The sequence below is a fragment of the Schistocerca gregaria genome, chromosome 1 (genome assembly GCF_023897955.1).
Source record: "Schistocerca gregaria isolate iqSchGreg1 chromosome 1, iqSchGreg1.2, whole genome shotgun sequence".
Taxonomy (NCBI): domain Eukaryota; kingdom Metazoa; phylum Arthropoda; class Insecta; order Orthoptera; family Acrididae; genus Schistocerca; species Schistocerca gregaria.
This window is the reverse complement of record NC_064920.1, coordinates 402,770,615-402,792,719: the sequence shown is the minus strand read 5'-3', so window position 1 is coordinate 402,792,719 and position 22,105 is coordinate 402,770,615. Positions and strand designations below refer to the sequence as shown.

The following is a 22,105-nucleotide window of genomic DNA, read 5'->3' as shown; positions in this document are numbered from 1 at the left end:
GCAACTACTGGAGCAGTTGCTGCTTGCCTACAGCTAGTAGCAGCTACCACCTGATGATACTGAACAGATGCCTCGAAGAAATGTTGTGGGGTTAACAAAGCATAATCTCCTGATGTGACAGAAACAAGAGCCATGTTCTGAACAGATCTGCCAGGAAAGCATAAACATTCACAACTCTTGTTTTGCTGTAGTGCTAAGCTACTAGATACAAGTCAACCACATAGCAAATTTATGTGAGAGAATATTGCAAAGCAAATGTTATCATCCAGTCTGGTTAAAGTTTTTGTATTTAAATGTATTGTTCCACTATTTGTTAAATGTTGCAAACGTCTTTTTGTAAGATAAGGTGAAACTATTTTGTCAAATTAAAATTAAAAGATAAAGAGAATTGCTCTCAGAAAATTTTATTAAATTAAATAATTATGTCTCTTTACATTTTTCAGAGACTTCAGATTTTAATTTATCTATTCAAAATTTGTTTAAAACTGTTAATAATAATTGTCATAAATTTCAGAAATACATCTCATATATATTCTGTCACATTCTTTTTCATTTTATCATTTACCAGAAAAATGATTTTTGACAATTTATTATGAGAAGATTGAGGGGAATAACTGAAAAAGATAATCAGCATCTCATAAGTAAACTCATTAGACATTCATATTAAAGCTTTACATATTATACCTATCATTATGCACTGAACATTGCCATATGAAACAAAGGCTCTGTATGAAGAGAAATAGTATTTGTTATTGTAATACTGCTGATAATGACTCACATTCACTCTGACTACACATCTTATAAAAACCTGTTGTACAAATAACTATGCTACTTCTTATAATTTTATATACCTAATGTTTGGCAGTCTTGAGCATTCCTAAACCTATGTCAGATTAAAATTTACCTGGCAACAACTTTTATGGAAAAATGCCATGTTAGTGAGCCAGTGATATTATGTTATATGTGTGGCAAACAATGCATGAGATGATGTACTCCATACCTATATTGTAAGTACAAATAAAAATATAGACATGGGTAGTTCATTTGTCTTCAGGAAATCATCCATTGAATTACAAAATTATTATATATGATAGTTTAAAAGTGCAGTATTTAACTTTTAACATTCAATACATTACAATGAAGCAGAAACGGAATTTTCATTAAAAATACTACATTTACACAAAGAAAAAATACATGTATCAGCAACACAAAGGGTGAAGCTAGAACCAGAATCATTTAAACAATTTGCTCCTATTTAAACTCTTTGAAACTGATACAGTTTTAAAATTAGCAGTGTTAGGAAAGACTAAGAAACTTCTAGAACTTCCTTTTGTTTTCCTGGCTTGCAAAACTGTCACAGTCTTGAAATTCTACTTACAATTACACACACATTTCAGTTTGATTGTATAACAGAATCATCTCACACTATTTCTTTTTTTTTGTGATTGGTACACAGAAGCAAGATTGTTAGTATCCCCTGTGTAAGTCTACATTTTCTGTCTTCATCATGTTTATTACACAAAAGGTAGATTAGGGGAAGTAAGATGTATCTGCTAAGAACAGGATGTCAGTATTGTTTATTAGACTGAATGTGAAGAGAAACCAGGTAAACAATTTCTGCCATTCAATTAGACATTATATCTTTTTTAAAGTGGTATATAATGAAGCAAGAACTGTAGCATTTTCTTAAAAGTATATAGTTAATGATTTTGGTAGAATTTTCTAACTATTACTTTAAATTGTTGAGTCACAAGAAATGAAATTACAGTATAACGCTTTTTCTATAGGTAATTTAAAACCAATGTACCCTGGTGATACAACAGCTAACATACAGGTAATTAGGGGATAATATGTATCACATGAGATTTTATCTTCATCATGGCAACAGCCAATATACAGGTTGTATAGTAGTCTTACATGATTCTGCATCACATATAACAAAGACTTAATGAGAAAGATTAATAGTAATATTCATAATACAGCGCTCTAAGAATTACTGAAAAAGTCAACCGTTCATGAGAAGTGAAGTGCAAGGTAAAAGAAAGAAAGACAAATAAAAGTACATTGTCTTAATGAAGAATTAAAATTGAATATGTTAATTATGAGGGTACATATATTGGTACATTTCCACTGTGTAAAAACCAGTACCCCCATAAAGTTTACAAAATTCATTTTAGGTTACAGTTTAACACTAGTTATTTTCTAAAAATGAGAAATACAGAACATACAAATGTTCAGAAACCATTTCTTGAAAATTCAGGCTAAGCTACTGTACTGTTTGATTACTTTATGATATGGCACTAAAACGATCTACAATTATACAACATCTGGTTGACAGCATTTACAGTGAAGACTCTATAATGATGCTCTTTGCACACTTGTTCTATCAAGAGTTTTTGTGGAGCTACAATGACCTATGAAAGATATTACACAAACCTATGAAAGATGTGTATATCGTTTACTATGTTGTCGCTGAAGAGTCAGCTAATTAAATGTCAAAATACGACTGAGCATTTTATGATAAACCACAAATTATGGTAATGGACTTACCAGATTTATTACATTGTTCTTTCAAGTGTTTATTCTTGAGCATGTTGGTTTGCTAATGTGCGATTTCTGCTTATAAACAATGAGGGCATATTAAATATTTGTTTCTTATTCAATTTCTTCTACAAGAAAACAACATGTGTCCTAAATTAAAGACACAAATGTTCATGAGCAAGCAATACTTCATGCATATAAATACCACATATTTTCTGCCATCCTCAACACAGATTATAATTAGTATAAATGTCAAAAATATTTATGCAACATGCAACTAAGTTTAGAATTTAAATCCATAATACTCTTACTATTCTCCCAACAAGAAACGGAATGCAGCTGCCATTGGAAAACTATTAATAAAAGCAATGGTAAATGCAACAGCACATTTGCTTTAGCAGAGATCTGTTCTTCGCTTTCTTCATTTTCAGTCCTGCAAATCACTTACTGTAGCTCTAAAAATTCTTTTTAATGTGTTTAACAATAATGCTCAATGAGAATTTTGTTAACTTTACTGAAAGTCTCTTGTTTTCTTGTACGTGCAAACAAGAAAAATCTCTGTCCTTTCGAACAGTTACACTTCTCAATATCCCTTTCACAAAAGTGTCGGAAAATAATCATTTATATTCATAAGGGCAATATGCGACTTGAGCAAGTGAGAGAATTCCAAGTTTCACTTTTTAATTTATACACCATAAGGTGAAATCATGCCTCTCTTGTAGATTTCCAGTCTTATTCGTTGGTTGTCGCATGCCATTGGTCATACCAGATCGACGGATCCACTGGGTGAGATACGATTTATAATTAGAGGAGATGATTGTACTTGAGCAATTCAGTATTATGGGACGGCTGTAATTGTCATCGGGACTTGTTAAAATGAACCAAGCAAAATGATATAGAACAAATGCCACTAGACTTCATCCTCCACTATCAATGAACAAAGACTATATCTTATACAGCATTAGACACACTTAGATAACACCAGAAGTGTAGCATTACAGTAGAGGGGCTTCCTGTCGAAACGTAAGCACTGGAGCAGCTGAATGGACGTTTTAAGACTTGTTCATAATTTTGAAATGCTTAGGTGAAACACATAAAAGGACATTGATGTGAATAAAGTTATTTTCATTTGGTATTTCAACATTTTGTACATATGTTGTCTGAGAAGACCTGCCATCAAAAACATTTTGGCACTGCGTTCTTCATCGTAACTGTATTAGAGCTAGACAAACAGCTTTATGAATATTTACTAGGAAACATATCATAAAAGTGACTCAGATTCAATTAATGTTTCTGTACTACTAGGGTAGTACACAAAAAGGAAGAACGACTCTACATGTCTTTAAAACGTTATGACCGAATCCTCAAGCGGGTGCAGAAACAGGAGGAAGCAAGCTGCACCCACAGTCTAACAGTACATCGGTTTCTTCGTGGGAGAGGCGGTGCGAGCGGAACAAGCTGCACTTTCGTCACACAGTACTAGCACTACACGCCCACTTGCTTGTTTTGGCACGGCACCACACAACAATCACTTCCTAACGGCTACGACACACATAGTCGCACCTTTGTTTAGATAGCCACTGTTGACAGCAACCAGACACAAAGCTGTCGTGGCCCGAAATCGACCGACTTACACGAGCCCAGAACCAGAGACTCATCTTTCAGGCCTTGGTGAATAAACATTAGCATCCATCATCTAGTAGTTTCTGATAACAAACTAAATATCCGTTTGTAAATGAAGTCCCTATATTTTGTTTCTGGAAATCATAACACAGAAAACTGCAGTTTTGGTAGACTGCTGAAATGCCATTCCTAATGTGGCAAGAAAATATATCTTTAGAAGACGTTCTAGTTTATTGGCTCACTTATATAGATTTTCAGAACCGAAGTTCCGACAGGAACACATGTGCATTGTGATGGTTAATGACCGTGTGTGTGTGTGTGTGTGTGTGTGTGTGTGTGTGTGTGTGTGTGTATGTGTGTATGTGTGTTTTAACGGCGAAGTGCTTAGTGCTGTGTGTTTGTCAATAGACTGAAACAATGTTGCAGCTTGTGAACCATAACCGTTTCATGTATAGCAATGGTGTGGAACATGTGCAGTGGTAGTAATCACTTGTAGAAACGGTTTGGATATGCATAAACGTCGCAGTATGCTGGGAACAAACAAAGTTTAACCTTGACAATTGTAATTTTTGGTAAGATGATAAAATTCATGAGGAATATAGAACCCGATTTTCAGGTAATGGAAAGGCACAGAGGCAAGCAGTTATGCTATATGTTTCATGCTTCACATAATAAGATGCTCAACGATACACGGACATTGACGAAAACCGGAAAAAAGTGGAAGACAAATTCAGCTGCGTCACAATTTGCTAGAGTTGTTTCGATATAGAAGTGCATCACTGGCTATATTAGAGCTACATAAGCAGCTTTCTGCATCTTCACTAGGAAAAATACCATCCCAGTGACTCATTTAAGTTGCTGTTTGGAGTACCTCTAGGGCGGTATGCGCTGATGATTAATACCATAATACCGATTTTCCGTGGTAAGGGAAACATAAAAGATCTGAAGAATAACGCTCCACCAGTACACAGAAACATTCTTTCAGTATCTCGGAATCCTGCGAGGGTACACGTCACAGGTCAGTGTTACGTTAGATTTATGGGTTCCTTATTACAGGGACCGGTAAGTACACAGAACGATGTTTGTTCAACGTAGCAAAACCTGCAGGACGGATGAACTGTTCGCGAATTGAAATTCAGTACGTGGGCTACGTTATGTGAGGAATCATATGATTGTCTCTGCTTCCCTTAAGCTGTATAGTGGCGGCAGCGTGACCATGCGGTCAAAATTTCGGTAGCCTTCTGTCGCACTTTCCGACGCGGCGCTAACGCAACAGAAACGCGGAGAAAAATGTAATGGCAAATTGCTGCGCACAACACGGAAGAAAAGAAGACGATATCGGCAGACAACTGCGCGTGTCCTTCAGACTATTTGTACTGGGTCATGCCGCAGACCCTGCCAAGCAGAAATTAAGGACCCTTTTGCACGAACGACTTTCCGGTCGAATGCGACTACTCATACTGGGTGCGTGTCACGTACCTGCGCGTAAATCAGTCGCCATCCGCGGTGCGAGTGAGTCACTGATGTCACTGATCAACTGATTGTGTCGAGTGTAGAAATCTAGGGACCTAAGTATGCTGAATACTCCGCACGCGCAAAACAGGAGGCGGTCTGCCAACGTCGGTAGCTACCCATCTCTTGGCACGCTCACCCATGTTAGAAGAAACAAATACAGCCCTTCGGTGTTTTCTCAGTCTTTATGTGACTGTTTGATTCGTTTTAGTGATACAAAGCGCAGGTTACATGACGATTTGATATTTTTATATTACGAATATCCTCCTAAAAGACAGACTAAGACCTGATACGAGAAAAAGAGACATTTTGCACAGATTGTAACATAAAAGTAATGGCTGAATGGAAAATGTTTCACCAGTGAATAAGTCAGTCCTATTGAAGCAGAAAAGAACGTTGGATACTGTTTGTCACTTAAAGGAAAATATGACAGAAAGAATAAACTAAAAATGCTCTATTTACTGCCTTTTTAACATTGTTTAATGAGTTTGTCTGTATTTATTTCTTCGAGAAAATAAGTGATAATGTTTTGTAATGTTTAGATGACACTTTTCCTAACAGTGTTCCTTCAATTTTCAGCAGGGTCATAGACTTAGCGTTCATCTTTGACGTGAATATTCACTACGGTGATTGGTTATTAACGAACTCCACCGTTATTCCTAATTGCTTAATGATGTTGTTGTATTCCAATTTTTTAATGGACAGTCCCTCATAACCATACTTTCACAGCAGACGGCACTCGGAACACACGCTAATTTGGCGCCCGACGTCTAAACAGGAGCGACCAGTCGTGACAGTGGAGTCTTAGTACAGGAACCGGCGCTCGTTGTCTCGAGCAGTGGGTAGGGACTAGGAAGCCGCTCGCACAGTTGAGACTCGGCCGCAAGGCTGAGTGAGCGGTCCCCTCAGGAAGGCCGGGGGCAGGCAGTGACGAGGCGCAGGTTGTCGGGGCGCAGCACGTTGCAGGCGAGCGCGGCGCAGAAGGCGGCGCCGAGCAGCGCCAGCGCCGCCACGCGGACGGCGAGCCGCGGCCAGCCGGCGCCGAAGGCGGGAGGCTCGAGGGCGCCCGGCTTGGGCTGCGCGCGGAACGCCACGAGCCCCAGCAGCAGGCCGGCGAGCGCGCCCGCCGCGTGCGCCGCCCAGCAGATGCGCGGGCCCTTGTTGCCCGTGGCGTAGTGGTGGTGCAGCGAGAAGCCGACGTCCGCCAGCAGCAGCACCGCCACCGACACGCCGCGGTACACCTTGTAGCGCAGCGCCCGGTAGTTCTGCAACACGTTGCCACAACAGTTAGTAATGCAGCCGAACAGGGCACAGAGGACCACTCCTCACGTGATGTTTACGCGAAGTTATACACTACTGGCCATTAAAATTGCTACACTAACAAGAAATGCAGATGATAAACGGGTATTCACTGCGCAAATATATTATACTAGAACTGACATGTGATTACATTTTCACGCAATTTGGGTGCATAGATCCTGAGAAATCAGTGCCCAGAACAAGCACCTCTGGCCGTAATGACGGCCTTGATACGCCTGGGGATTGAGTCTAACAGAGCTTGGATGGCGTGTACAGGTACAGCTGCCCATGCAGCTTCAACACGATACCACAGGTCATCAAGAGTAGTGACTGGCGCATTTTGACGAGCCAGTTGCTCGACCACCATTGGCCAGACGTTTTGAATTGGTGAGAGATCTGGAGGGTGGGCTGGCCAGGGCAGCAATCGAACATTTTCTGTATCCACAAAGGCCGGCACAGAACCTGCAACATGTTGTCGTGCATTATCTTGCGGAAATGTAGGGTTTCGCAGGGATCGAATGAAGAGTAAAGCCATGGGTCGTAACACATCTGAAATGTAGCGTCCACTGTTCAAAGTGCCGTCAATGCGAACAAGAGGTGACCGAGACGTGTAACCAATGACACCCCATACCATCACGCTGGGTGATAAGCCAGTATGGCGATGACGAATACACTATTCCAATGTGCGTTCACCACGATGTCGCCAAACACGCATGCGACCATCATGATGTTGTTAACAGAAACTGGATTCATCCGAAAAAAATGACGTTTTGCCATTCGTGCATCCAGGTTCGTCGTTGAGTACACCATCGCAGGCGCTTCTGTCTGTGATGCAGCGTCAAGGGTAACCGCAGCCATGGTCTCCGAGCTGATAGTCCATGCTGCTGCAAACGTCGTCGAACTGTTCGTGCAGATGGTTGTTGTCTTCCAAACGTCCCCATCTGTTGACTCGAGGATCGAGACGTGGCTGCACGATCCGTTACAGCCATGCGGATAAGGTGCCTGTCATCTCGAGTGATAGTGATACGAGGCTGTTGGGATTCAGCACTGCGTTCCGTATTACCCTCCTGAACCCACCGATTTCATATTATGCTAACAGTCATTGGATCTTGACCAAAGCGAGCAATAATGTCGCAATACCATAAACCGCAATAGGCTACAATCCTACCTTTATCAAAGTCGGAAACGTGGTAGTACGCATTTCTCCTCCTTACTCGAGGCATCTCAACAACGTTTCACCAGGCAACGCCGGTCAACTGCTGTTTGTATATGAGAAATTGGTTGGAAACTTTCCTCATGTCAGCACGTTCTAGGTATCGCCACCGGCGCCAGCCTTGTGTGAATGCTCTGAAAAGCTACTCGTTTTCATATCACAGCATCTTCTTTCTGTCGGTTAAATTTCGCGTCTGTAGCACGTCATATTCGTGATGTAGCAATTTTAATGGCCAGTAATGTATTTGGCTTGTAATGAAACGAAATCAAATCAAGCGTATTCTTTATAAAAAGAATGTACAACAAACCAAAAAATACGCTGATGGAAAAAAAGTCACAACACCAAATATAATTAATGTAGAGTAATGAAATTTAGGGAATACATTTGTCTAGGTAACATATTTAAGCGAATAACATTGCAAAATCACAGGTTAATGTAAGCGCGAAATACGCCACTGAAAATGTGAAATGCTTGTAAATTAATAACCAATGTAACCGAAAGAATGTTAAATGCATACGTGAAAACATGCATGCTTTGCCATCACTTAACTCTTCCGGGCTGAGATGCCGTGAACCATACATAAGACTCTCCCCTGACGTTCGCCTTCGACTGCGGAAGGAATCCTCCGAGGAGGACAATAGATGAAATGCGACGAGAGCGCGAATGAGCGCCGTACATATAAGCCATCCAGAGGACGCCGCTTCAATCACGTGACGTCGGCTGTGCTATGATCTCTGATATCGCCAACTTCCTCAATTGAAATTAATCGATTGTGACGCTGTTGCTGCAATGTTGACATCCATATCTTATCCAGCTTAATGCCTTCATCTTTTCTATTAAAATTATTTCAGTGTTTGGCAATCTCAATGGCCTCTCTGTACATTCGCGCATAATAATGCTACGTCTTTGCTATGACGGTCGTCTAAACTTTATTTCATGGTCACCTTCCTGAAACACATGTTCCGCTACAGCCGATTTATCAGTATGTCCGAGGTGGCAGTTCCTGTTATGTTCACCCAGACAGGTGTTGACGCTTCTTTTTGTTGTGCCTGTATAGATCTTTCCACAACTGCGAACTTTATAGACACCTGGTGTAGCTAGAGGATATCGTTTATCTTTTGCGGATCTTAAACATTCTTTTAGTTTCGTGGTGGGTCTAACGATCAGCGTGTGTGTCTTTTCTGTAGAAAGATTCTAATCAGCACCCACGACATAAAAGAGGGGTGATGAAAACATTAACAGACAGAACGCACAAAATATGTGAACCGGCTCACTTAGATTATGAGATTGAACACCTTAGAGCGACCTTCAAGAAGAATGGGTATTACAACAGGGAGATAGATCGTGCACTACGCACTAGATTGATAACCAGGACGGACGAGGGTCGACACCAACTCAAGGGGAAAGTGTTCTTACCATTTATCAGAAAGGTCTCTGACCGCATTGGAAAAATCAAGTACGATGTGGAAACTGTTTTCAGACCCACCTCGAAAATAAAAGAATGTTTAAGATCCGCAAAAGATAAACGACATCGTCTAGCTACACCAGGTGTCTATAAAATTCCGTGCGCTTGTGGAAAGTTATATAGAGGCACAACAAAAAGAAGCGCCAACATCCGTCTGGGTGAACATAACAGGAACTGCCGCCTCGGACGTATTGATAAATCGGCTGTAGCGGAACATGTGTTTCAGGAAAGTGATCATGAAATAAAGTTCAGTGAGACGACCGTCATAGCAAATACGTCGCATTGTTATGCGCGAATGTACAGAGAGGCCATAAAGACTGCCAATCACTGCAAAAATTTTAATAGAAAAGATGAAGGCATTAAGCTGGATAAGACATGGATGTCAACATTGCAGCAACGGCGTGACAATCGATTAATTTCACTTGAGGAAGTTGGCAATATCAGAGATCATAGCACAGCCGACGTCACGTGATTGAAGCGGCGTCCTCTGGATGGCTTATATATACGGCGCTCACTCGCGCTCTCATTGCAGTTCGCCGATTGTCCTCGGAGGATGCCTTCCGCAGTCGAAGGCGAAACGTCAGGGGAGAGTCTTATGGTTCACGGCATCTCAGCCCGGAAGAATTAAGTGATGGCAACACCTGCAGTGAAAGCCTTCATTCTATGATGCATGCATTGTGTTGTACAGGTGCCGGATGTCAGTTTGCAGGACTGAGTTCCATGCCTGTTGCACTGGCCGGTCAATATGCGGACCATGGCAACATGTCGACACTCTGTAGAGCATGTTGGGGTACACTGGCGGCATATGGGCGATAATTACCGTGTTGGAAAGCATCCCTTGAATGCAATGCCTGATTGTCAGCAATACAGGTAGAATCATCAGATTGTCGTAAAAACCAGCAGTCAGGGGGCCAAGTGATAACCACGAGAGTGCTCCTACTGACATTCGAATCGCACCACAGACCATAATTCCAAGTGTAGGTCAAGCGTGTCTACTGCGCAGATAGGATGGTTGCTGCCCCTCAACTTGTTTGATAACCAACACGCGTCCATCACTGGCACCGAGACAGAACAGCTTTCATAAAAATAAAAAAAAAATAAAAACTACGGGCCTTCACCCTGCCCTTCGATGAGCTCTTGCTTGACTCCACTGACGTACACCAAGTGGCTCGGAGATGTCCTTGAAGTAACTGATTTGTAACATTCCGTTCAGGAAGTAACAGTGAATATTCCGTTCAAGAATCACAACATATTCCGAAATCAGATACTGGGTTATAAGGCGTACGCAGGAGTAGATATAGACTTAGATCAAAATGAAGAAGGTGAGTAGTAGGTTGAAGCTTAAGAGATCAGTCAGGAAGAATCAATACGCAAAGAAGTAGGATACATACAGAAGTACTAAGGAGTGATGAGATACGATTGAAGTTCTCTAAAGCTATAGATACAGCAGTAAGGAAAGATCAGTAGGCAGTACAACTGAAGAGGACTGGCATCTCTAAAAACTAAATAGGGCAATCACAGAAGCTAGAAGGAAAAACATAGGTACAAAGAAGGTAACTTCTAAGATACCATGGGTAACAGAAGAAATACTTCAGCTGATCGATAAAGGAAGAAAGTACAATAGACGTAAATACAAACTTGGATTTACTATATGTCAATTCTAGCAAATAATGCCCCATTTTTCCTATATTGCTAATGGTCTCCTGGTTATAGAGGTTCTATCCTCTAAATGCTATACGTAACGTAACGTTTATGTCACATATTTGTGTCAACTATCTCTGATTACGGGATTATTTCCCTTACTGTAAACGAATATTGCCACCATTCTATCTAATAGCATCATGATTCTACTTTTTAACTTTTTAGTAGTCAATACTAGATGGAATAGAACCCGCATATTGTAACTTTATGCTACTCTATAATATCTATGTCGTTCACTATGCACTAATGTGAAGACTGCCTCCTCACGCACTCATTGTAATGACCGTTAAAACCACCATCACATAAAGTTATTTCCAACATGTTATAGCGACAGAGGACGTTGGTCTTCATCTATAGCGATCTTTGACAGCTCTGTAGATTGCAGCATCGGAATAGGAAGCCGTTTCCCTGAAAACTCTCGAAGTACCTCCGCTAGCACGGTCTCACTATCGGTATAGCAACCTTTGATGCATCGTTTAAAGAATTGACGTTAGACGACAGCGTACTTTTAGCTGATCTTCAATTTCTAACCTTAACAGTTTATACTTAATGACGAATAATGGGACTTACGTGATGTTACGATATAATATAACTCACTTTTTAGTTATTTCCAACATGTTATATCGACGGAGGCCGTTGGTCATCGCCTATTGTAATCTCTGACAGCACTGTAAACTGCTACCTCGGACTAGGACGCCTTTTCCACGGCAACCTTCGATTTATCTTTGCGAGTAGCGTCTCCCTGTCTATTTAACAACCTTTGGTGGATCTTCGCAGAATAGACGTTAGAGGGCAGCATACTTCTAGCTGAACTTAAATCAAGTAACCTTTGTAGTTTATATTTTATGACGAATAATCATTTATAATAATGTTACGATGTAATTTAACTATAAAACACTTTTTAATCTACTTCTTGTGCTTACCCAATCATAGATGTCTTTCTGATTGGCTAACAGCGATGCCACACTCAGGACGGTGGGCGTGACCAAGCCTATTTAATAACCGTTCTCTCATTGTCCGATTAGCAGTTATTCCAGCGTCGAGGGTCGGCGCAACTTGCACCACGGAGTCCACTCACCGTTCTGGGTATATTTATTAATTAGTTCTACATTTTGTTATTTATTCTTACTATCATAACGATCCCTCTATCTGGTAATACGTTTTTTCAGAGTCTGAAGATGGTTCTTAAATATAATCGAAACCGGTCACTCCAATAAAAATAAAAAGTTGCGATCAAGACTGTTTTTAATCTTTAAATTTTAATTCTAAAGATCGCTGATAATGTTTTCAAAAATTTTAGTTTACGAAGTAGCTACCGGGCAGCAAAATAATCAATGACGGATGGAGCAAGGAGGGCTTCAAAAGCAGACTAACACTGGCAAAAAGGGCATCCCCGGCCGAGAGAAGTCCACTAGTGTGAACCACAGGCCTTAAGTTGAGGAAAGATTTTCTGCGAATATAGGTTTTGATCACAGCATTGTATGGTAGTTGAACAGAAGAGAATCGAAGCGTTTGAGATGTGATACTACAAACGAATGTTGAAAATTAGGCGGACTGATAAGGTAAGGAACGAGGAGGTTCTACGCAGAATCGGAGAGGAAAGGGATATGTGGAAAACACAGACAAGGAGACGGGACAGGATGATAGGACACCTGTTAAGACATCTGGGAGTGACTTCGATGGTACTAGAGGGAGTTGTAGAGGGCAAAAACTGGAGAGGAAGACAGAGATTGGAGTACATCCAGCAAGTAATTGAGGACGTAGGTTGCAAAGGATACTCTGAGATGAAGAAGTTGGACAGGAAAGTAATTCGTGGCGGGTCGCATAAAAACAGTCAAAAGACTGAATAAAAAAATTAAAAATAAAAAACTTCGTTGTGTCGCTGTGGTTTCAACTGCTGCTCAAATTGCTGCTGCAGATGGCAGATTCAGTGCAATGTGCCAGAACAACACACGGAACGCTAAGGCCTTCCCTCTAGTAGTGTCACGTAGTCGACCGGAACCCCTGTCTTCTTGCGGCCGTACATTCTCATGGTCACCACAGCTAGCAACCATGTACAGTTCCTACTTCCTGCCAAGTCTTTCTACAGTATCACAGTAGGAATATAAAGATTCTCGTAGCCCTATTACAGGACCTCATTGACACTCAGTGCGGTGTTGAGAATAGCATCTTTGGCATCCTTAAAAGCATGATTAATGTTAGTTAAGTCACCGTATCCAATCTCAAAGGTAGCCAACCCTGACGGCCGTTACAACGTGTACTTAAAGCAAACATAGTGGCGCAACTAGTGCCAGTCTCAGGCGAATAGTGTGAAATTTGAACAGACGTTATCTTTGAGATGTAGAAACACGCCTACCATCTTTCTTCTACCTCACGAAACTCCTTCTTGAGGTTGCGATTTATTTTCATCAATGTATTTTAACATACTAAGTTTCGGAAACTCGACATTAAGTAAGTAGCAGTAAAATTCGACAAGTTTTCGTGCACTGTGCTTCTCTTTCAACAAGTCACCGGATCACAAATCTACGAGTTCCAGCTGCACTTCAACTGGCACACCATCGAGATTCCAATGAAACAGATTCTGGAATAGAAGAATGTCACTTTAATTTCTGTCAATATCTAAAAATCTCTCCAAAAAGTTGCTTCTTCAAGCCAGAAATATGTTTTTTGGAAAATAAAGGTTGACACCTTCTGTGACTGTAGCACAAAACAATTTGAAACAGTGAAAATGAGTAAAGTTTTCTCTTTCCAGTGGTGCTACAACAATGACAGCTTTTTGTGAAATTCCTTGATGATTCTATAGGTTATGCATTCCCTGAAGTTTCGAGTTCAGTTACATGGTACGGTTTGTGATGCCTACCAAACAACTACAACTTTGACAGCGAGGTAGGATCTGAGATCCAGGCGTCAAAGCTATTACTTTCATTGAGAAAAATGGCTACTTCGTTGGGTGCTTGTAAAAACGAAATAGGACTTTATCGGCTGACGGCTCTCGGTGCTGTATGATAAGGCAAGTCACAAAATTCGGAATCAGTTACTTCAAGAAAAGCGTTGAACTGACGATGATTGTTTGTATGTCCCCGAAAGAAGTTCACAGCAGGAAAGATTTGTTTCAGTAAAGAAGGAAAATGGTTCTAATGGCTCTGAGCACTATGAGACTTAACATCTGAGGTTATCAGTCCCCTAGAACTTAGAACTACTTAAACCTAACTAACCTAAGGAAATCACACACATCCATGCCCGAGGCAGGATTCGAACCTGCGACCGTAGCGGTCTCGCAGTTCCCGACTGAAGCGCCTAGAACCGCACCATTTGTACCTAAAGGCAGTTTGCAAAAATGATAGTATATTATTTTTGTGCTGTAGGCATTTATTTAGAACTGCACTTGCCTCTTCAGTATTTTTTTCTTTTTTTGAAAACCGTGTATTTTAACAACTCTTGAAGTGTGTTATTGAAACAATCATACAATGCAGTATAAGAACGAAAGAGAAAGCCGCCTGGTCGAATTTCAAAGACAGCCTATTGAATCACTGCTAATGCTCGGCTTAAGAATCACGAAACATTACGTACGTGGAATTGATCGGGCAACACTAGAAGGTTCCATGCTCATTACAGGGTGAGGCACTGTCCTGGTTTCTGGGGGCAAATATTGAAGACTAGTTAGTGTGAAGTAGTTCGGCAGGAAGAGTCTTCATACAACACCGTGGACACTCCTGCTGCATTTCCTCTCGCCGTATCATGGTACATCTAGCACTGTCGAGCGCGATCGGTCCAAATGTTATGACGCGTGGAGGCATAGCGTTGCGTGGGCGTACTGACCTCCAAATCTTTGAACACGGTACACTCAACCGTCAGCGTTATTGAGACACTGCACTCCTTTCCCAAGAGTGTTTTTCAGGGGTGTATTTGGCCCTGACTTCATTTTTACGGATAACAATGCGCAACTAGATCGAACAGCACAGGCGGAGGAACGCTGGGAACAGGCAGACATTCGGCGAATGGACAGTCCTGCTCATTCCCCTGGCTTGAACACCTCGAGCACTTCGGGGATGCTCTGGGCCACGTCCACATGTACCGACGACCATTCAGCTGTCAGAAATGGCACTGGTGAAAGAATGGAACTCCATAACACAAGAGCCCCAAACCTACTTTGCGACCAGCAAGGGAGTACGTTGCAGAGCACCAATTTCCGTCCATGATGGTCACACACCCTTTTAAGAACCATGCCCCGCTCTTGGAATTTCCAGGGGTCTATGATACACTACTGGCCGTTAAAAATGCTACACCACGAACCTGACGTGCTACAGACGGAAAATTTAACCGACATTAAGAAGATGCTGTGATATGAAAATGATTAGCTTTTCAGAGCATTCACACAACGTGCTGACATGACGAAACTTTCCAACCGATTTATCATACACAAACAGCAGTTGCCAGCGTTGCCTGCTGAAACGTAGTTGTGATGCCTCGTGTAAGGAGGAGAATGCGTACCAACACGTTCCCGACTTCGATTAAGGTCGGATTGTAGCCTATCGCTATTGCGGTTTATCGTATTGCGACATTATTGCTAGCGTTGGTCGAGATCCAATGACTGTTAGCACAATATGGAATCGGTGGGTTCAGGAGGGAAATACAGAACGCCGTGCTGAATCCCAACGGCCTCGTATCACTAGCATTCGAGATGACAGGCGTCTTATGAGCATGGCTGTAACGGATCGTGCAGCCACGTCTCGATCCCTGTGTCAACAGATGGGGACGTTTTGCAAGACAACAACCATCTTCACGAACAGCTCGACGACGTTTGCAGGAGCATGGACTATCAGCTCGGAGACCATGGATGCGGTTACCCTTGATGCTGCATCAGAGACAGGAGTGCCTGCGATGGTGTTCTCAACGACGAACCTGGATGCACAAATGGCAAAACGTCACTTTTTCGGATGAATCCGGGTTCTGTTTACTACACCCTGATGGTCTCATCCGTGTTTGGCGACATCGCGGTGAACGCACATTGGAATAGTGTATTCGTCATCGCCATACTGGCGTACCACCCGGCGTGACGGTATGGAGTGCCATTGGTTACACGTCTCGGTCACCTCTTGTTCGCACTGACGGCACTTTGAACAGTGGACGTTACATTTCAGATGTGTTACGAGCCGTGGCTCTACTCTTCATTCGATCGCTGCGAAACCCTACATTTCAGCAGGAAAATGCACGACCGCATGTTGCAGGTCCTGTATGGGCCTTTCTGAATACAGAAAATGTTCGACTGCTGCCCTGGCCAGCACATTCTCCAGATCTCTCACCAATTGAAAACGTCTGGTCAATGGTGGCCGAGCAACTGGCTTGTCACAATACGCCAGTCACTACTCTTGATGACCTGTGGTATCGTGTTGAAGTTGTATGGGCAGCTGTACATGTACGCGCTATCCAAGTTCTGTTTGACTCAATGCCCAGGCGTATCAAGGCCGTTATTACGACCAGAGGTGGTTGTTCTGGGTACTGATTTCTCAGGATGTATGCAACCAAATTGCGTGAAAATGTAATCACATGTCAGTTGTAGTATAATATATTTGTCCAATGAATACCCGTTAATCATCTGCTTTTCTTCTTGGTGTAGCATTTTTAAAGGCCAGTAGTGTAATTATTGTCTTTGAATAAAAGTGTTACTTCTGTTCGTCCCATTGAGTGTTTCTTTCAGTTACCTTTTGTACTTTAGTGTAGCAGTTCTTTGCATGTATGCTCCAAGTTTAATCAAGACATGTTACTTGGCAGTAAAACGTTACGCGAAAGTTACGAGTACTTTCGTACTTTAAATTTTGCACACCAGTGTAAAATAAGCGGATTGTTTAACCTTTAAAATAAGGGCTTTTGAGATAACTGATATCATTCGAGAATGTTAGGCTTGCAATGACATAAAAAATTCGAAACAGAAAAATTCTGAATGGTTGAGAAACTCCCGTTTCAAAGCAAAAGTAATGCAGTAACACCATGTGAAATCTCTTGAAAATGGACAAACGGGAAATAAAGTTTTAAAAATGCCTATTCAGCTGTAATGTGGTTTGTAACAATGAATTTGCTTACATAACGTCACATCTGAGCGTGTAAAAGGACGAACTGAACTATTTTCGTCCTTTCTACATTGATGTAAAAATATCACAACACCAAAGAGGAGTTCTGCGACATAAAATAGTTGGTAGGCGTGTTTCTACATTTCAAAGAAAGCGACTTTTCAAACTTCGCGCCGGTCGCGTAAGTGCGGCGCTAGTAACGCCACTACGAGGATGCAAATAGGTTTGCTTTAAGGGCACGCTGCACCGGTCGTGAGCGTTAATTACCTTTGAGACTGGACGTGGTGACTTGAAGTTCGTCAAGAATACCTTCAAGGGGACAAGGACGGCGTCATCAACACCACACTGAGTTTGAGCGACGTCGTGTAGTAGCGCTACGAGCAGCTGGATGTTCCTTTGTGATACTGCAGAAAGACTTGGTAGGAATGTAGCCACCATACATGACTGCTGGCAGCGGTGGCAACGAGAATGTACGGTCGCAAGAATATCAATTGAAATGTTTGGACGAGAATTTTCCCATTCTTTCAGTTCTCATTAGTATGGAGAATTTGTCGTACGACCTTTGTCAAGATCATTCATTATGGCATTGGTTTTGTTTTTAAATTCTAGTACCACCGCTATTTCTTTAATTCTGTGACTATGGTCTACCTTTTGCAGCAAGTGATTGCTCTATCCTCACATTTACTGTTCAGGTGTCAAAGTGCACAGCAGATAGCACTCAGCCAACATACACAATTTTGACGCCAACGTGCAAGTAAAAACGACGACTCCTTACAGGTGAGTCTTGGTACGGGAATAACACCGCAGTGACGCTATTGTAGACTCACTTTCCACAAGTAAGCAACTGAGGCAAGAGAGACACTCATTTTTAAAAGAGGCATGAGATCGATCCACATTGGATGTCACGAATGTGGGAGTCAAAACATTTCACAATGCTTTTCAAATGGCGGGACTCACACACTTCATCACCCAGGTTCCTTAAGTCATCTGCTGTCATGGGAAGTTATCCTATTCTCGCGGCGCTCACTCGTGTTATTTCTTAATCTTTGTTGGTTTGCTATTTTTCAGTGTCTCACTGCGAAGATTTCAGAAGACCTTGAAATTACAGGGCTATTAAAAAACAAGGCACAGATTTCAAACATTTATTGTTTCCAAACTACAAAAGATAGAAACCTAATTCCAACGTTCCAGGGAAAAGTTCACATTTTTGTGCATTCAATGTGAGCACCATGTGTTACACGACATATATCAAAACGGTGGGTCATTTCCTGCCACACACGAAGCAGATAGTCTATTGTTATCGAATTCATAGGTTCAATGATTCGATGTCGCAAACTTTCAAGAGTGTCAAATATAGGGAAGCATAAAAGTGCTGTCTTTTACGTAACTCCGTTGGCAAAACCCACAAGATGTGAAGTCTGGAGACCTGGGAGACCATCGGCGATGAAGGTATCTTTTGCTCCTCCTCTTCCAATCCAACGTCCTGTAATGGTATCATTCAGATAACGTCGGACCTCATTAGAGAGTACCATCCAGAAACGTTGGAATTGCAGTGTAGAAACAATAAATGTTTGAAATCTGTTCCTTCTCTTTCAACAGCCCTGTATTTTCATAAGTTTTATCTCGCAAAAGAGGTCAAATACTTCAAAACAAAAAATTAATTTTCGTTTTACAGTATTTGCTCATAAACGAGAAAAGAAATAGATAAAAAGGAGTTTAATGTCAGTGAAGAGCTAAAGAAACTGGCACACCTGCCTAATATCGTGCATGGCCGCGGTGAGAACTCAGAAGTGGTGCAATAAGACTTGTATGGGCCAGACTAATATCTGAAGTACTGCTGAAGGGAATTCATGAATCCTGCAGGGCTGTCCGTAAATCCGTAAGAGTACGATGGGCGAAGATCTCTTCTGAACAGCACCTATCCCAGATATGCTCAATAATGTTCATGTCTGGGGAGTTTGGTGGCTAGCGGAAGTGTTTAAACCCAGAAGAGTGTTCCTGGAGCCACTCTGTAGCAATTATGGACGTGTGGGGTGTCGCATTGTTCTGCTGGAATTGTCCATTGCACAATGGACATGAATGGACGCAGGTGATCAGACGGGATGCTAACGTACGTGTCACCCGTCAGAGTCTTCTCTAGACCTATGAGAGGTCACATATCACTCCAACTGCGTACGTCCCATACCAGTACTGAGCCTCTACCAACTTGAATAGTCCGCTGCTGACATACAGGATTCACGGTTTCATGAGGTTGTCTCCATATCCGTACACTTCCATCCGCTCCATACAATTTGAACCGCGACTCGTCCGGACAGGCAACATGTTTCCAGTCATCAACAGTCCAGTGTCGGTATTGACGGACCCAGGCGAGGCGTAAAGCTTTGTGCCGCTCTGGAAGCCCATATCGATGATGTTTCGTTGAATGGTTCGCACACTGACACTTGACGGGCGAGCATTGAAATATGCAGCAATTTGCGGAACGATTGCACTTCTGTCACGTTGAACGAGTCTCTTCAGTCGTCATTGGTCCCGTTCTTGCAGGATCTTTTTCCGGCCGCAGTGATGTCGGAGATTTGATGTTTTACCGGATTCCTGATATTCACGGGACACTCGTGAACTGGTTGTGCGGGAAAATCACCATTGCATCGCTACCTCGAAGCTGCTGTGACCCATCGCTCCTGCGCAGACTATAACACCACGTTCAAGCTGACTTAAATCTTGATAACCTGGCATTGCAGTAGCGGTAACCGATCTAACAACTGCGCCAGGCACTTGTTGTCGGGCTTAGGCGTTGCCGACCACAGCTACGTATTCTGCCTGTTTGCTTATCTCTGTATATGAATATGTATGCCTATACCAGTTTCTTTGGCGCTTCAGTGTAAATTGTGTCAACAGTGAAAAGTAAATGCTGTTGCGGGAAAAAGTATAATATTTTGACGTTATTTGACAATTTGAAAGAAAACATGAAATAGGGGATCCGTGAAAAATGTTCTCTGCACTGCATTCTCAATATTGTTTCATTTTCTTGCAAGTACCTATTTTCTTGAGAAAACAAGAGTTAATGTTTTGAAATTCTTTAAGGCGGTTATTTCAGCAGTATCACACTGCGGGTTCAGTAGCTGTTTGACGCTACGTGTGTTCATCATATGGCCTCTGGTCCCACAGCACCAGGAGATGCCAGATAAAAGCATTACAGAGTTGGCTGAAAATGACGAGAGAAGTAGCGGAGAAAAGTATCGATTTATTTGTAAATAGGTTAACATAACCCAATGTAGCGTATGATACTGCAGTACTGGGTTAAGAGTAAATGTTCGCAATTTGCGATTATACAAACAGTAACATGTCGAAACGAGAACGGGGAATAACTTTCCAGTATCAACGGGGGACCACCACTCGTGGGGAAGTTGTATTAGCCTTTGCTCTTACGGTAGCGCTTAAGAATGCCGCCTCTCTGGGAACAAGGGGAAAAGGATAAACGAGACCCAGTTAACCTCTAACGCACCCGCGGTCCGAGCACTGCCACCGTGTAGACGCGCTAACTTCTGTCCTGAGGTACTCAGCCACTTAACAGGAAACGGTAGAGCATTACACAGCGTAACAGCACCAAGTTACTCTCAGAGCTCGCCGTCATAACGTTCCACTTTTACTACATGAGTTCGCAAAACTCGAGATCCATTACTGTTCGATTACACAGTTGGCGATAAATCGCTGGAAACTGTAGCAATTGTAAAGTACATAGAAGGAATCATCCGGAGGGACCTAAAGTTGAATGACCACATAAAACTAACTGTAGGAAAAGCAAATACCAGGTTTAGATTTATTGTAAGAATTTTAATGAATGCACTCTTTAAAAAGATAAAAAAACGCCGCATCACGAAGGATTTCCGAACGGGACGGAAATCGGTAGACGTGATGTACTTTGCAGACAAACAAATTATTACAGTTTCAGAAAAACAGGATAATTTATTCATGAGTAAAAGTTCCATAAATTGAATAAGTCAATAACGCGTGGCTCCACCTCCAGTCCTTATGCAAGTAGGTATATGGCTTGGCATTGATTAACTGAGTTGTTGAATGTCCTCTTGAGGGATATTGTGCTAAATTCTGTCTAATTTGAGCGTTAGATCGTGAAAATCTCGATATGGTTGGAGGGCCCTGCCCATAAACCTCCAAACGTTCTCAGTTTGAGAGAGAACTGATGACAATGATGGGCAAGGGAGGCTTGGACAAGCGCCAAGACAAGTAATAGAAACTCTCGCCATGTGCGAGCGGGCATTATTTTGCTGTAATGTAAACCCAGGATGGCTTTCCATGACGGACAACAAAACGGGGCGTGGAATATCGTCGACGTACCGGTGTGCTTTTTGGGTACTGTGGATGACAACCAGTGGTGTCCTGTTATGAAATGAAATGGCACCCAGACCGTCAGTCCTGTTGTTGGGCCACATGGCGAGCGACAGTCAGATCAGTATCCCACTGCTCTCCGAGGCGTCTCCAGACACGTCCTCGCCAGCCATCTGGGATCAGTTCGATATGGGACTCAACCCTGAATGCAGTTCTGTTCCAGCCAAGGACATTCCAGGCCAAAGACGTGTCTCGAGACGCTCCGAACAGTGTTGAGTCACCAACCTGATTGTCGCCCGCCATACAGCCGGACAACCAGGCGTGACTGAGACGTGCCGC

The 22,105-nt window shown here is 42.2% G+C and overlaps 1 protein-coding gene across 2 annotated transcripts in view; it reads right to left on the bottom strand.

Moving 5' to 3' along the window:
- Nucleotides 1–388: 388 nt before the first annotated feature.
- The window catches only part of LOC126349289 (protein rhomboid-like), a 394,878-nt gene continuing 373,161 nt past the window's right edge, over nt 389–22,105 (bottom strand). For both annotated transcript variants that reach the window (XM_050002419.1, XM_050002418.1), the window contains one exon: nt 389–6,941. In XM_050002419.1, the coding sequence (XP_049858376.1) occupies nt 6,582–6,941 (360 nt within the window). In that variant the 3' untranslated portion in view covers nt 389–6,581. The remainder of the gene's footprint in view (nt 6,942–22,105) is intronic.